At 39.6% G+C, this 15173-nt stretch overlaps 1 protein-coding gene across 1 annotated transcript in view; it reads left to right on the top strand.

Annotated features, from left to right (window-relative positions):
* Positions 1 to 15173, top strand: part of GFRAL (GDNF family receptor alpha like) — a gene marked incomplete at both ends in the record, with an annotated part of 68877 nt that overhangs the window by 21149 nt on the left and 32555 nt on the right. The window contains one exon of the mRNA XM_080700066.1: positions 640 to 890. Within this exon, the coding sequence (XP_080556192.1) occupies positions 640 to 890 (251 nt within the window). The remainder of the gene's footprint in view (positions 1 to 639; positions 891 to 15173) is intronic.

Below are 15173 nucleotides of genomic sequence, written 5' to 3'. Positions count from 1 at the left end.
AATGTGCAATCCTCCTGTCTCAGCCTCCCAAGTACTGGGATTACAAATGTGCACCACCACCCCCGGGTATATATATATATATATATATATATATATATATATATATATATAATAAAAACATATCAACTAATGTTTTATATTCACTCTTATTGTCAGGATGTCTCAAATCACTTTATAAATTCTAATAGGTCTGCTCACAAATGTGTAAGAAGAACATAGCATCTCCCATTTCTTGGCTTCGAAGGTTAGGCTTCTGGTCTGAATTCACTTGTTACGAGACCATGGGCAAACGCTAAGCCACTAAAACACGTTAGGCTTGAAAAATAGCTAATAAATCGCTCAAATATTTCATACTGTATATCATCACCTGTTGAAATAAAATTAGTAATGGGAGAAAATCTATTCAGAGAATCTCTTAGTCTTTGCCTTTCATCACAAAAGCACAATAATTCACGAGATCTCTCTACTTTTCTTCCATTCTTCCTATCGGAATGTTAGAACGCACACACTTAGTTTTCAGGATGGACTGGCATCCAGGAAGCATTCCGTTTTCTGCCAGTCTTCACTGGGGAGGGGGAGTCACGTTAATGTGCAATGATACCATTGAGAGGCTCATTGCATTTCTTCCTCTGTCTGTAGGAGGCGCTATAGAGCATTTCAGTGGAAGTGCTGGCCTGGTGTAACTGGGAAGTGCCAGGCGGACGACACCTGCACCAGCATAGTCACCGAACGCGACCTCACTTGCTCGGGAAGTGATGAGTGCAGAGCGGCGTACTTGGGCATCCTTGGGACCGTCCTGCAGGCACAGTGCACCTGTAGGGCTACTCCGCAGGGTGAAGAGTCTTTGTGCAAGATTTTCCAGCATATGCTTCACAGAAAATCATGTTTCAGTAAGTTCTCCAAATGAAACTCTACCTACCATGTAACGACCCTGTTTTTAACTATACAGTACAAAACGGTAATCTTACCCAGAAATTTTGTTCACAAAGACAATTTGTGTTTGCCATTCCTCTTTAAAATCTACTTTCTGATTATATTCTATGTTTTGCTATTTTACTTATTTATCAGAAGGTGGTACATTTTAAATGTTACATAATATACTCCTAATTATTATTTATTGACTTCAATATTAACAGTAAAAAAGAGTTTAATCGATGAGAGGTCTGCATGAATCAGATACCCATTGCTAAGTAACAACCCACTGCTAAGTAACAATCCGAAATGCTGGCCTGGTACAATAATCATCTATTTGATCACAATTCTGGATCAACTTTTGGGGTCTTCTGACAGTTTTGTTGTAGTTATTCAGGTGGCTCTAGTTTTCTGGTGTCTTAACTGAAGCAGAGCGGTCCCAGATTGTGTTTAGCAGGCTTCGTTGGCTGGTGTGGCACTGTTTTCTCCATGGTCTTCAACAATACAGTCTGGGATTCATACATAGCTTGGAACAAAATTTCTAGTGGATAAAATTCAAAGTGCTAGAATTTATCAAATGCCCAATGCTATCACATTGAGAATATACCATTGAACAAAGCAAGTCACGTGGCCAAACTCAGAGCCTCTGTGGTGGTGTACTACACAAGGATGTGGATATTCAAGGTGTCATGGGAAAGGGGGCATTAAATTAACAATATACTTACTGTACAGAGGTATCCAGACCTATAGAAAATATATTTATCCTTCAGTTTAGCTTTTTCCCCACTTGGTCTTTAACATGTCTGAATTAAGATGAAAAAGATATTTTGAAAGTTATTGTTTATTTCAATTAAGGAATAAAATTTGGGAATTTGAATAAGTCTCAGAGGGAGCAAATGGCCAGGAAGGTATTTTATATGAATCTTATAGGAAGGACCTAAGGATATTATCATGAACTAACTCAAAGGCTTTCCATTCTGCATCTTCAAGATAAGTCCAGAAACACTCATGAACTAGAACCTCCTCAGAATCCTGGGCCCAGCAAACCTGACAGTACTGTTTTCAGGAGGAAATGATGTATGCTTATTGTTTTTTAGCAAACAAAACCTTTATAGAAAATTGAAAAAGATGTATATCTATCCCTATATTTGCATATAGGTACAGACGAGATTTTAAATTGTTTTCTATTTATCCTAAAGTTATGCGATAAACATTTGCCAATATAATAAAAATACTGTGATTTGTTGTATTTTATGTGACAGACAGGCAACTCAGGGCTTTGTTTCTGACAGTGCTCTATATGAAATATCTACAGTTTATATATTAGCACATATATCTCTTTTTTCTTTTTGGTGGTACTTGGGTTCCTGGGAACCCTTCTCCCTTTGGGCTACACTCCAAGACCTATTTTATATATTTTTTTAATCTGGAAACAAGGTCTCTTAAGCCAGCACGGCTGGCTTCAAGCCTGCGCGATCCTCCTGTCTCCACCTCCCAAGCGCAGGGATTACAAGCGTGCGCCACCACGCCCGGCTATAGCACGTATTTCAAGGAACTTCATAACACAGAGAATTGCAGTGCTGTACACATTGAGCCAAATTTTCTAAATCTTCTCTTATTAATATTTGTTTGACACTAAAGTACTTATAATGAATGGCTCACAATATTACAGCAGGAAATATCAAATACTAAGTAAATTAAACCCACAGTGATACAGTGATATATATTATATTGTTACATGATAATGGATGTGCATGGGTGGGTATATCAGATTGTAAGCATGAAAATGTGTATATCCTTTTGGCTAGTAATAATTCAGTTTCTTGGATGTAAGATTTCTAAGAATGCCAGTCCGAAAATTCTAATTCCAGCCTTTTTTTTACCATCCTATGTTTTTTAAATTTTTTTTTTTTTTGGTGGTACTGGGGTTCCTGGAAACCCTTCTACCTCTGGGCTAGACTCCCAGACACCTATTTTTTATATTTTTATTTGGAAACAGGATCTCTTAAGCCAGCGAGGCTGGCATCGAACCTGCGTGATCCTCCTGTCTCCGCCTCCCAAGCGCGGGGATTACAAGCGTGTGCCACCACGCCTGGCATCATCCTTTTTAATATATTGTTATATTTGATTTTATTATGTTTGCCTACTATTACCTATATGAGACAAAAATATTTATGGAGAGTCAGTATAAATATAAATTTTAAATCTATAAACATTTTGTACTACATTAAGTGTTTTGGATAAATAAATATTGAAGGCTGTTATTCACTCACCCAAAAAGACTAAACTCTAGGAGTTTCAGTAACAGGATGATAGAATCGAAAGAAACAAAGGCCTTCAGTGTAGCTGAGCGTGGTGGCATACGATTGTAATCCCAGCATTTGGGAGGCTGAGACAGGAGGATCCCAGTTCGCAGACAGCCTCAGCTACTTAGTGAAGCCCTTTGCAACTCAGTGAGACCTTGTTTCAAAAATACAGAATTAAAAAAATAGAGCTGGGGGTGTAGTTCGGAGGTAAAAATGCCCCTGAGTTCCATCCTCTGTACCGCAAAATAAATAAATAAATAAATAAAAAATAAATAAATAAAATAAAATAAAAAAGACCTTCAGCTAAAGTTCTGGGTACTTCCATCATAGGAAAAGATCCAAAGAAGGACAACCTAGGCTTGACTAGTTCTAACAAAACTTTTTCCCCTGCCCCCAAAATAACAGAAATAGCAGAGGGTCTTTTGTGAAGGAAGCAGGCCCCCGAGCCTTGCCGCCACCGTCTTGCAGCAGCCCGCCCCACACGCTTGCGTTTTCCAAAAAGGTCATCACTGCGACCCGTTTTCCAAGACATGAGCTCCTGTACCTGTTACTTAAAAGGAGCAGAATCATCGTGTAGGACCCAGAGGACAGTCAGCAGTGTTTGCAGCTTGTCTCACTTGTTTTACTCAGTGTTGTTTCTCAAAATTCAAGGGTCCTCAGGTCACACTGAGCAATTGCATTAGTGTTTTTTTATAAGTAAGGAAACCTTTTTGCTAGAAATTATTTTTTTCTTAGTATTACTCAATTTAATAGGCACTACATGCACATGATGCGGGTAGGGAGAGAGTTTATGAACCCATGCATTAAAGACAAGACAGCAGGGACTACTGCCAAACGTGCATTGGACAGTTAGTAGGTTGCTCCAAGTTCCTTATACGTAGTGGTTTCCATAAAAATTAGTGTAGAGGCAGAAATGTGTACACGTCCCAAAGCATCCTCTTCATTTGGTTTCCTGAGCTATTTTAGCATTGTTTTTCTTTTGCCTTTTCTACAAGTGGTAGCAGCCGCTGATGCTCTGCTACAGTAAGGGCCAGTCATAGAAAAAAGGATACAAAGTACAGTGAAGGTGAAATTTGATTTAACTAAAGACCATTGAATTGTATCTGATAGAAAAATGACATAGGAACAGAAGATAGCAGAATTACCAAGACAACTCAGAGTAGGAACCAATGGATACAGATCAGGGTAGCACAATGCTAGGTGCCATTGGATCAGAAGTTGCCAAATATCAGATGCTTATTGAAGAAGTACAGAAATTAAAAAGTTATAAGATTGATAATATCAAGAGGAAGCATAATTATCTACCCTTCATTATGGAATTGTTAAAGGCTTCAGCAAAAATTAGTATTTTAAGTCAATACTTGGGACTTAAAATCCCAGTGCTTGGGAGGCTGTGGAAGGAGGATCATAGGATTGAGTCCATTGTGCATTAACTTATAGAGACTATTTCAAAATAAAAAATAAAGCAGTCGGGGGTGTAGCTCAAAAGTAGAATGCCCTTAGGCTCAATCCCACTACCACAAACAAATTGTTATTATTTTATTCTTTCTTCAATGTCCACAGTTACCCACTGAACTGATTTTATGAGTCACAAATGCATTGCTCTCAGGAGTTTGAAAAACACTTCATACAGTATAAATTTGTCTGCAAGTAATCCACACTGATGTATCCAAATCAGAGTGTTACTGTAATTATAAAAGATCACAGAGTACCTGGAATTTACCAAGTGTTTAAATTGTATCAGTTTTTCAAATGTAATCATGTATTCTCATTATTTTTTTCTTTTTGGTGCTTGGGATCAAATTCAGGGGCATTTTACCTCCAAGCTATACTCCTAGCCCTATTTTATTTTTTATTCGGAAACAGAGTCTTGCTAAGTTGCTGACAGCCCCAGCTGCAGAGGCTGGCTTCGAACCTGCAATCTTCCTATCTCAGCCTCCCAAGTACTGGGGGTACAAGCATTTGTCACCATTCTCAGCTTCATTTAGTCTTAACAATTCCACGCATTAAATACTATTAAATTCTCAATATTTATTTATTTATTTATTTACTTATTTGTTTGGTTCTGGGGATGGAACCCAGAGGCATTCTACCTTCGAGCTACACCCCCAGCCCTATTCTTCATTCTTTATTCTGAAACAGGGTCTCACTAATTTACAGAGGGCCTCACTAAGTAGCTGACACTGGCCATGAACCCGCAATCCTCCTGTCTCAGCCTCCCAAATACTGGAATTACAAGTTTGTGCCACCACGTCCGGCTAGAATTCTCAATCCTCAAGAAATTAAATGACCTTCCCAGACTTGGACATGGGGACAGTCATGACCCTGGCTGGCCCTTGCATTCTCCTCCTCTTGAAATGATGAAGGAATCAAGCATCATTTGATGCTTGATGAAGAACCACCCCCCATAGCCCAATCAATCATAAGCTCATGGTTTCCTTTGAAGACATAAGCTTCAGAACTCTCTGAAGCCTCGCCTGCCTCTGTGTGCAAGTCTACAGTTAGGCAGAACAAACCTCCCAAACAAACCGTACTTTCTGCTGCTCACCTACTCAGTGGGATTCCCAACACCCCTGTCTTCTGTCATAGTTGACAGCATGGAGCAAGTTGAACTGAGAGAAGGGAAGAGTCATGGAGGACGTGACGACAGGAGCAGAAGGAGCAATGGCTCCATCACCACTCATTGGCTCTAATGGTGAAGGAGGCCGTATCTCCAGACCGTGGGAATGCCTCCCGTTGGCTTGCCCAAAGCTGACACCTAAAAACACAGCTCCTCCTCTTTGGAGAATTTATGAGAAGAATACCTATCCCTCAGCAATGCTAAGGGAATAGAAAGTATAGCAATACAAATATTATCTAAGCTTAAAATAATCTAAAGAGTACAGAAATAAAAAATGCAAGCCCATTGTTGAGACAGCCACTGTTAAAAAGGTTGCTATATATTCTTTTGAAATTTTTCTTTATTAAAGATACATATACCACTTGAATACTATTTATATACTCAAATATAAGCCTCCTTTGATCACATGAACATTTTAATGTAACCAAATTATACATATTGTTTTACAACTTGTGATTTAAACTTAAGTTAAATGATAGACCCACTGCTAAGCATGTACATATATAGTGGATAATTTTTTTTTACTTTTTATTTTTATTTTTTGTGGTGCTAGGAATTGAACCCAGGGCCATTCTACCCCTGACTACACTCTCAATCCTATTTTATTTTATTTTATTTTATTTTATTTTATTATTTTTGGAAACAGAGTCTCCCTTGGTTTCTGAGAGCCTTGCTAAGTTGCTGAGGCTAGCTTCTAACCTGCTATCATAGGGTCTCAGCCTCCCAAGTATTGGGGTTACAGGCCTGTACCACCATACCCATGCTCTTTTTAAAGACTGCATAGTTCCCTATAGTATAGCTAACCCATCTCCTATTAATGTGGACTTTTAGTTGCATGTAATCATTTATTACAGAAATCATTATACTAAATATCATTGTACATTTTTGCTGGTGTTTCATTACAGTGTATTTTAACCATTTGAATTACTAGACTGTAAAATTTTTATATTTTTTTACTTTGATAGAAAAGTGAAGAAAACATTTGTCCTAATTACAGTGTTAGTGAGAAGAACCACACTGTCTTAATTTGCATTTTTATTATAAATAATGCTAACCACCTTCTTAGTGGCCTGCTGGAGATATCCTATTTCTTCTTACAATTCGTATTATCTGCCTGAAACATCCTGCTTCCTTCATATCAGCAAATGGCACTTTTGTTGCTACATACGCTATTTATATGGAAACTTTAGAGGCTTCACTGACCTGCATACTTCTTCCAGGGATAGCTGAATTCCTGGTCTCTGAGAGCCAAGGATGCCCTGCTGGACCATAGCCATGGACTCAGAGCCAGATCCTGCCCTGTGCTACCTCTGTGATATGAAGGAAAAATTAAATACCATTTCTTAAATTCTTAAACCTTCTTCCTATACAGGACCACTTGCATTACACTTTAAAGGATTGTGATTGCTCAATAATTAAGAGTTAATAAAAAAAAACCTTATAACCTAAATATAATTATGTTGTAAATTCCTTTTTATTGCTATAGTAAATGTCAAAGACAACATTTGGCCGGGGGGGAGGGGGTGGCGCACGCTTGTAATCTCCGCGCTTGGGAAGTGGAGACAGGAGGATCGCGCAGGTTCGAAGCCAGCCACGTGCGCTGGCTTAAAAGCCCCTGCTTCCAAATAAAAAAGTATAAATAGGTCTGGGAGTGTAGTTCAGGGGTAGAAGGGCTTCCAGGAACCCCAGTACCACCAAAAAAAAAAAAAAAAAAGACAATATTTGTCATGATCTTTGAACATTTTTTAGTAGCCCTTGGATTTACACCCCTTTCTACCACATATCAGAGGCAGCTAGCTACCTGAATGCAGTGTTTATGAATGACGGGCTTCCCCTTCTAATTTTACCACATTTTTATTTCTAAGCAATCTATTGTTTACTTTTAAGCCTTATATAAGTGAAATCACATGTTTGCTTTTTTATGTTTCCCTATGGGATGAGGGATTGAACCCAGGGACATTCTTCCTCTAAACTATACTCCCCGATATCTATTTATTTTTCTTTTGAAACAAGGTCTCACTAATTGCTGAGAATGGCTTCAAACCTGCGATGCTCTTGTCTCAGCCTCCCTAGTACTGAGATCTAAGATGTGAACCATCATGCTCAGTATCACGTTTCCTTCCTTATTGTCAAATTCATTATCTTTAAATGAAGTCATGTTGTGATGCATAGCTTGCAGATTTCTTTTTATTGCTATATAGTATTCTGTGAATGAAAATATCTGCAAATAGAGTCTTGCATTCTATTGTTAGCAGGTATTATCTTTCCATTGTTTTGCTATTACAAATGTGTAGCATGGGTATCCTAGTTTAAAAAAAAAATGCATGATATTTTCCAGGGCAGCAGTTCTCCATCTTTGCTGGACATTAGAATCAAGAAGCAAATCAAATCTCACACTCAGTAAGCCAATAAGATCACTTCTATATATGGTGGCAGGACTTGGCTCTTAGCTGGAGTGGGCTCTTAATTGGAAGAGCTGCCAACTTGGGACTTAGCACTCTGTAGTCACTGTCTTGCAATTTCTCATCATCTTAACTTTGAATTCATGTTTCATTAAAGAAGTTCACTGGAGCAATGGAGTATACTAGCGTGGCTTGTAGCCTCAGCTTGTAAGTGTTCTGCCTCCTGCGGGAAAAGGGAGGCTCTCAGGTGCCTGCTTCCCATCCTCTGGTATACGCGGCCCTGAGTATCACCCTACCCTCCCCACCCCTGCAACTGCAGCTGGACAAAAAGATAAAATTATATTAAGACTCATAATCCATGATGTATATATTTTTATTTCATGTCTTTCAATGTGTTTTTATTATTTTCTCAATAAAATAGTTTCTCGATATTTTTGTTGCTTAACTGGTTATATTTCTAGGAACTGTTAAATAACGACATTGTTATGGCAAGTCATGTCTTTTTAGTATTACAATTTGAAACTTTTTGTAGTTATTCGACATAGATTTAACTGATTTTTCTACAAAGCTGTGTGCAACAAAGTTATTAAACACTTGTATATTTTAACAAATTATTTAATTATTTTGTGCTTGCTGGATGAAGTGGCACTTGCCTGTAATCCCCGTACTTGGGAGGCAGAGACAGGAGACAGGAGGATCACAGATTCAAGGACAGCTTAGCAAGACCTTGTTTCAGAATATAGAAAGGGTTGGGGGTATAGCTTGGAGGTAGGATGCTCTGGATCCAATCCCCAGTACAGTATGTAAAAAGCCATGTGCTTTTCAATAATCATAATTTTGTTCCGCCTGTTTAATGTTCCTGGCTTTCCTTTTTCTCTTGTCTTCTCAACATAACACATAGCATCTAGGACACACAGAAAAATGTTAAATATGAATGGTGAAAATGAATATACTTCTCTTGTTCCCAATCTTTAAGGGAATTTTTTTGTCTCCATTTCCTATTATGTGTGGCATTTGCTGTAGCTTTTTTTTTTTTGTAGCTATCCCATATCAGAATAAGAAAGCTCTATTCATAGTTTATGAATCATTTTAAGCAATGAATGAACATTGAACTTTTATTAAATGCTTTTCTACTTTTGAAGGTCACATCTGAAATTAATTCAGCACTTGTTAGTCATTTTCTTATGAAAGAGTGATTGGTCATGGTGCCAATTTTGTTATAGTACCCAAAATAGAAGGGCCATATTCATTTCTAAGCCCCCTCAAAGGACTTTTACTTAGGCGGAAAGGAAAAACAAAATCTCACTTACTCATTTAACATTCTATCTCCTCCCCTTCACAGCCAAATTTTCCAAAAGAGTTGCCTGTGTTGCAAGTTTCTATTTCTTTATCACTTACATATTGGTGCACTCCCTCTGGTCTAGCGATTGGATACAGATCCACTCACCAAAGTTTTCCCATGAGTTGTCAATTCATTTCAAGAATTCTGAAAGTCCTTGTTTTATTGTAATTTTAAACCAGCTTCATAAACACTTGAATCTCCTTTCATTATTGATATATTTTGTTTTACTCCCTCTCTTTCTTGACGTTTATTCCTTGGATTCCTCCGGATGCTTCCTCTATGTCTATCTTATATATAGACTTATATAGTTGGTCATTGAATAATGCTCAGAAGTAGGCTTCCTATTCAAGCACCTCTACGTTCTCCTCTGTGAGATTCTCTTTATGATCACAGGATCATTCTCTCTGCACTGACTGACGATACCCAGGGAAGACCTCTTTACTATGCTCCAAACCCAATTTTCTGTCCAGCTATTTAATATCTTCTCTTGAACGTCAACTGAGCTAGCTGATAAGAAATATGCCCCCAAGGCTCAGGGGCTTTCCACAATGAGAGTTTATCCCTTGGTGGCTTAAAGCCCAACCAGCATTATAAGCAATCAGATGGAGAAGCAGCCTCCTGGTAACATGGGCCTCTGATTCACGACGCGACATCAAAGTCCTCTTCAGTGAGCTAAAAGGCAAGGCAAGGCGTTAGAGAAGACATCACAGTCACTGTGGAGAATTTTCAGGTTTGCTAGTGGCTGCAAACGCGCGTCACACACACCCTAGGCCACTGGGCTCCGCTCCCGTAACCACCCCTATCTCAAGGAAGGCTGGAAAATAACGTCTGGCTGCACACCAGAAGGAAAGCCAGCTGATGTTATTAACCAAGTAATTCCCTGCATCAGTTTATCCTTCTTTTAGGAAACATTCATTCCAAGATACATACCCCTTCCCTAAGGAAGACATCCCAAAATTTTCTAAATTTTCATTCGGTCACAGACACGACTTCAAAGGCCTGGTGTTATATAATTCAGATGTGTGGTGCCTTGAAATTGATAGGCAACGTTTGAAATCAAAAGAAAGGAAATCTATTTTATTTGGGGTGCTGGGGATTGAACCTCAATGGAATTCTACCTCTGAGTTACATCTCCAACTCTGTTTTGTTTTGTTTTTTTTAATTTGGAAATAGGTATCACTGTTTCTGAGTGTCTCACTAAATTGTTGAAGTTAGCTTCAAACCTACGATCCTCCTGTCTCAGCCACCCAAGTACTGGGATTACAGGTGTATACCACCATGCCTGGCTAAAAATCTTCTATTTATAAATAAGGAAAAATGATAGAGCCGCAGCACACAATAATGAGGTCCTGCTGGGTAAGCACTGAAAAGTCTTGCCGAAAGTGTGCATTTATGAATTTTCTTTTCTTCTTTTTGTTTTCTTTTTTGGGGGGGAGGGGTGAGCACTGGGGATTGAACCTATTAGCATTCTACACTCCAGCCCTTTTCATTTTTTTTAACCATAAAACAGTGTCTCATTAAATTACTGAATACTTTGCTAAATTGTTGAGATCTTCCTGTTTTAGCCCTAGTATAACAGCCATCTCCCTTTGTATTTTCTTAATTAGACCCTGAATCAGATACATATTAAGAACCACTTTTGTGTCCCGATTTTATGTTCTGGAAGATTCTTTCTAGACCATTTTTCTGTGGTCTTGTTTTGAATCTGGTTGGGGGCTTATTCACTCCTTGGGGAGCTTCAAGCCTCAACGCCAAGTTCTTTTCTGAAAGTGAAAGTTATTTTAAAATTTTAACACTCACAGATTCTCTCTCTCAATCTCTCTCTCTCTCTCTCACTCACTCTCTCTGTGGCACACAAGTGACTTCCTTGGGTACATAATCTCTTAAACACATTAGTTTCTGATCTTTTTGCTTTTTGTCTATTTCTTGTGCCAGTAACCACAATAAAAAAGTATTTTTCTCTTAGTTTCCAAGTCCACTATCTCCTTGCTTCCTCGTTTCTATGCCTCTCTCTTTTTCTCTAATTTCACGATTTAAGCTAAACAATAGCCTTTAGTGGAAAGGATTCCTTTCACTTGGTCCATGTTGCATAGTTGAGAAAAATAAATTTTATTTAGAAATGTTGAGCCTTTTGTAGCCGGAAGTATTACTCAGTCATATCTTTTACTATTTGGGACCTAGAAACAGCCAACTTTTTCATTATTAGAGAATTCTTACTTTAATTCTCTGCTTATAATACCAACCCATTTCTACCCGCACTCATCATTTTATTGTAACACCCTACACAATGAAGTCTAGTAGACACACACTCTCAGTCTTGTTCTTTCAAATCACCTCCTCTGGTGCCACCAGCGATTGGACGTTTGATCTCCCTTTCAAGCTGTACCAAACATTTGCCTCTGTGAAATAAAAAGGGTGCCGGGCATGGGGGCGCATGCTCATAATCCCAGAGCTTGGGAGGCTGAGACAACAGGATCGCACAGGTTCGAAGCCAGCCTCAGCTACTTAGTGAGGCTCTTGGCAACTTAGTGAGACCCTGTTTCCAAATAAAGTATAAAATAGGTTTGGGAGTATAGCCCCAGGGTAGAAAGGCCCCTGGGTTCCACCCTCAGTACAAAAACAAACAAACAAACAAACAAATAGGGCGCTCTGTCTTTCCAGCCTCCCAGAGGCATGTCCTCACCACCTGACTTCTATACAGTCTTGGATATCTATGTTTTGTAGTATGATGCATGCCTGTAATCCCAGTACGTGGGGGATTGAAACAGGAAGGTCACAGGTTTGAGGCTATTGCATGATAACTTAGCAAGATCCTGTTTCAAAATAATATATAAAAAAGGGCTAGGCATGTAACTCAGTGGTAGAACCCACTGGCTCAATCCCCAGTGCCACATACCAATACAAAACTCAAGATTATAGGTTTGCCAATCTACCACTAATCTGCCAAAATAAAGACTTTATATAGGTCTTTGCAGATGATGGTAGATTTGCATTTAGCATAAGCAGAACCTCACAAACCAACCTCAGAGAGAAATTCCTTCTGGTGGGCACATGCATAGCCCCTCCCTTCTCTCTTTCTCTCTCTGTTGCACAAGCAGGAGGTGGCTGCTGAGAGCCAGGCTAACGCCCACTGGACTGGTCACTAGTAGCTGGCTGTGGAGGATATCCTCTGTAGATACTCTGCTGGGCATCAATCAGATACAGGAATCTCCCACTTTGTGCCACCCTTATGGGTCCTTCCACATCTCTCTCCTTTCCCTTCATTCCTTTACCTAAAATCTTCCTTTTTTCCCTTTTCACTCCTCTAAACAAGCAAGTTACCATTGACCGTGAATCTTGCTTCTTGCCACTTCTCATTCCAAGTGAAGTAAGTAGCTGTGAGTGTGCTCGCGCCTGCCTGCAGGAGGGTTTCCCTCTGCGGAAGAGGAGCGTGTGGCCACTGTCCATTTACTGTGAGCGCGGCTACGCTGCACGCGCCTTGCTGGGAGCCCAAGACTCAAGGAATCTGTTAAGGGCCAAGAGGAGCGGGACTTCAAAGGGCAAGTGATCCTTGCAGAAGCAGAGAGCACGACCTTGCTCTGGAGCCCAAGTGGTCTGTGCCATATCTCTCCTATTGGTGCTTCCCAACAGGGGACAGTGTGGCATCCAGACAGCTTGAATGAAGTATAAAAAGTGCCTGTTATGTAGCAAATATTGTATATGTTTTAAATACCATGCTTTAAGTCTACTGTATTGATTCTGGATTCAAGACTCAGGACTGGACAATTGGGTTCTTTTTGTCTTTCTTTCTTTTGTTTCTCCTCCTCCTCTTCCTCCTCCTCCTCCTCCTTCTCCTTCTCCTTCTCCTCCTCCTCTTTCTCCTTTTCTCCTCCTTCTTTCTTCTTCTTCTCCTCCTTCTCCTCCTCCTCTTTCTTCTCTTTCTCCTTTCCTCCTCCTCCTCCTCCTCCTCCTCCTCCTCCTCCTCCTCCTCCTCCTCCTCCTCCTCCTCCTCCTCCTCCTCCTCCTTCTTCTTCTTCTTCTTCTTCTTCTTCTTCTTCTTCTTCTTCTTCTTCTTCTTCTTGTGGTTCTAGGGATTGAACTCAGGGGCATTCTACCCCAGAGTTATATAACCAGCCTTTTCTACTTTTTTTGTTTGTTTATTTTCTGTTCAGAATTTCTGGGAAATAGACATTTTATTTTGTATTATTTTATGTACTTTTATTGGTGCATTATAGTCTTACCCATAATGTAGTTCAGTGGTGGTGACATACACACACACACTTGATGGGCTTTCCCCCGGCTCCCCACTCCCTTCCTCATAAGGATATTGAGCTGAACATTGGTATTGTCACATTTGTATATCATGACAATGACTCCTTCATTGACCCCCTTCCTCGCCCCCTCCCCTTTCCCCAAACCACTTCCCTGGCTTGACCAAGCCCTGGCCTCAAACTTGTGATCCTCCTGTCTCAGCACTTACATTGCAAGATTGATCTACTATGCCTGGCCTTTTTTCTTTTCTTCTTTCTTTTGTTTTATGATGATGAAACACATATTAAGGAGTTTCTATTAAACTTTCACTGAAGCTAGCTGTTTTCCCAACAATACTGTGAAAAGACTTATTATAAACGGACCCCCTGATGGTCACAATGGCAGTCTTAAACTACAGAGAAGTATTGACTGACATTGTGATTTTGGTCTTTAAATATAAGTAGTTTTCAGAAATGTCTAGAGTCCATTTTAAAGATAGGTATTTATTGCTAGCCCCAGTGATTCCCAATCAGAAGGCCTGGGGGATAGAGCTCAGAAATCTGTATTTTTTAGAAAGTCACCCAGGTGGTTCTGATTTTAGTCAACTTTGGGAACCACAGCTCTAATCCACATGTGGGAAAAATCCGGTCACCAGCCATAGGTCCCAGCCATGGGCCTTTTCACTCACACCTCCCGGGGAATGAGAAACGGCTGTACAGAGAAAAGCAAGACTAATAAGACTAACACTCTGTACCTCTCAAGGTGGCCTGCCCACCCCAGGCCCCACACAGCTCTGGGTACACATTAGCCACCGAGTACTTGGTAAATGAAGGAATGGCTGAGAGGAGAAACGAATTAACCAATGTCTGCCACATCTCTGTGGCCTCCCTGTCCTGGATGCCCTTGTTACCCCCCCCCCCATGAGAACTCTCCTAATAATACAGTTTCCCTATTAAGAGCCTCAGTCGTTTATGTTTTCACTTAAGAGGGAATTTCTAATTTAAACATTTGAGCAAAAGAATCAGGAATTAACCAGACCAGGCTGCTGCTGTTCACTTTAATAAAAATATTGTAAGTCCTTTTATTTCCCAACACTTTTTCTTCTTTCTAGATGTAGCTTCTAATGTTCTCAGTGGTAAGAAATTATTTTATACTCAGTCTTTGGACTGCATTAACACAGTATATGAGCAATTGATCCTAACATAGATTTGTTCAGGTGTGTGAATTTCCTTCTGATCTACAGTAGGGTGAGCTCTATCTGATAATAGAAGGATGACAGAAGGTTATTCCCAATAGATTTGTAGAAGCAGCTGGTTGTCGTGAAATATTAATATAGAAACTTCTAAAAATGTATATAGGCT

Source organism: Muscardinus avellanarius (assembly GCF_963383645.1).
Source record: "Muscardinus avellanarius genome assembly, chromosome: 8".
Taxonomy (NCBI): domain Eukaryota; kingdom Metazoa; phylum Chordata; class Mammalia; order Rodentia; family Gliridae; genus Muscardinus; species Muscardinus avellanarius.
This window is presented reverse-complemented; position numbering and strand designations above follow the sequence as displayed.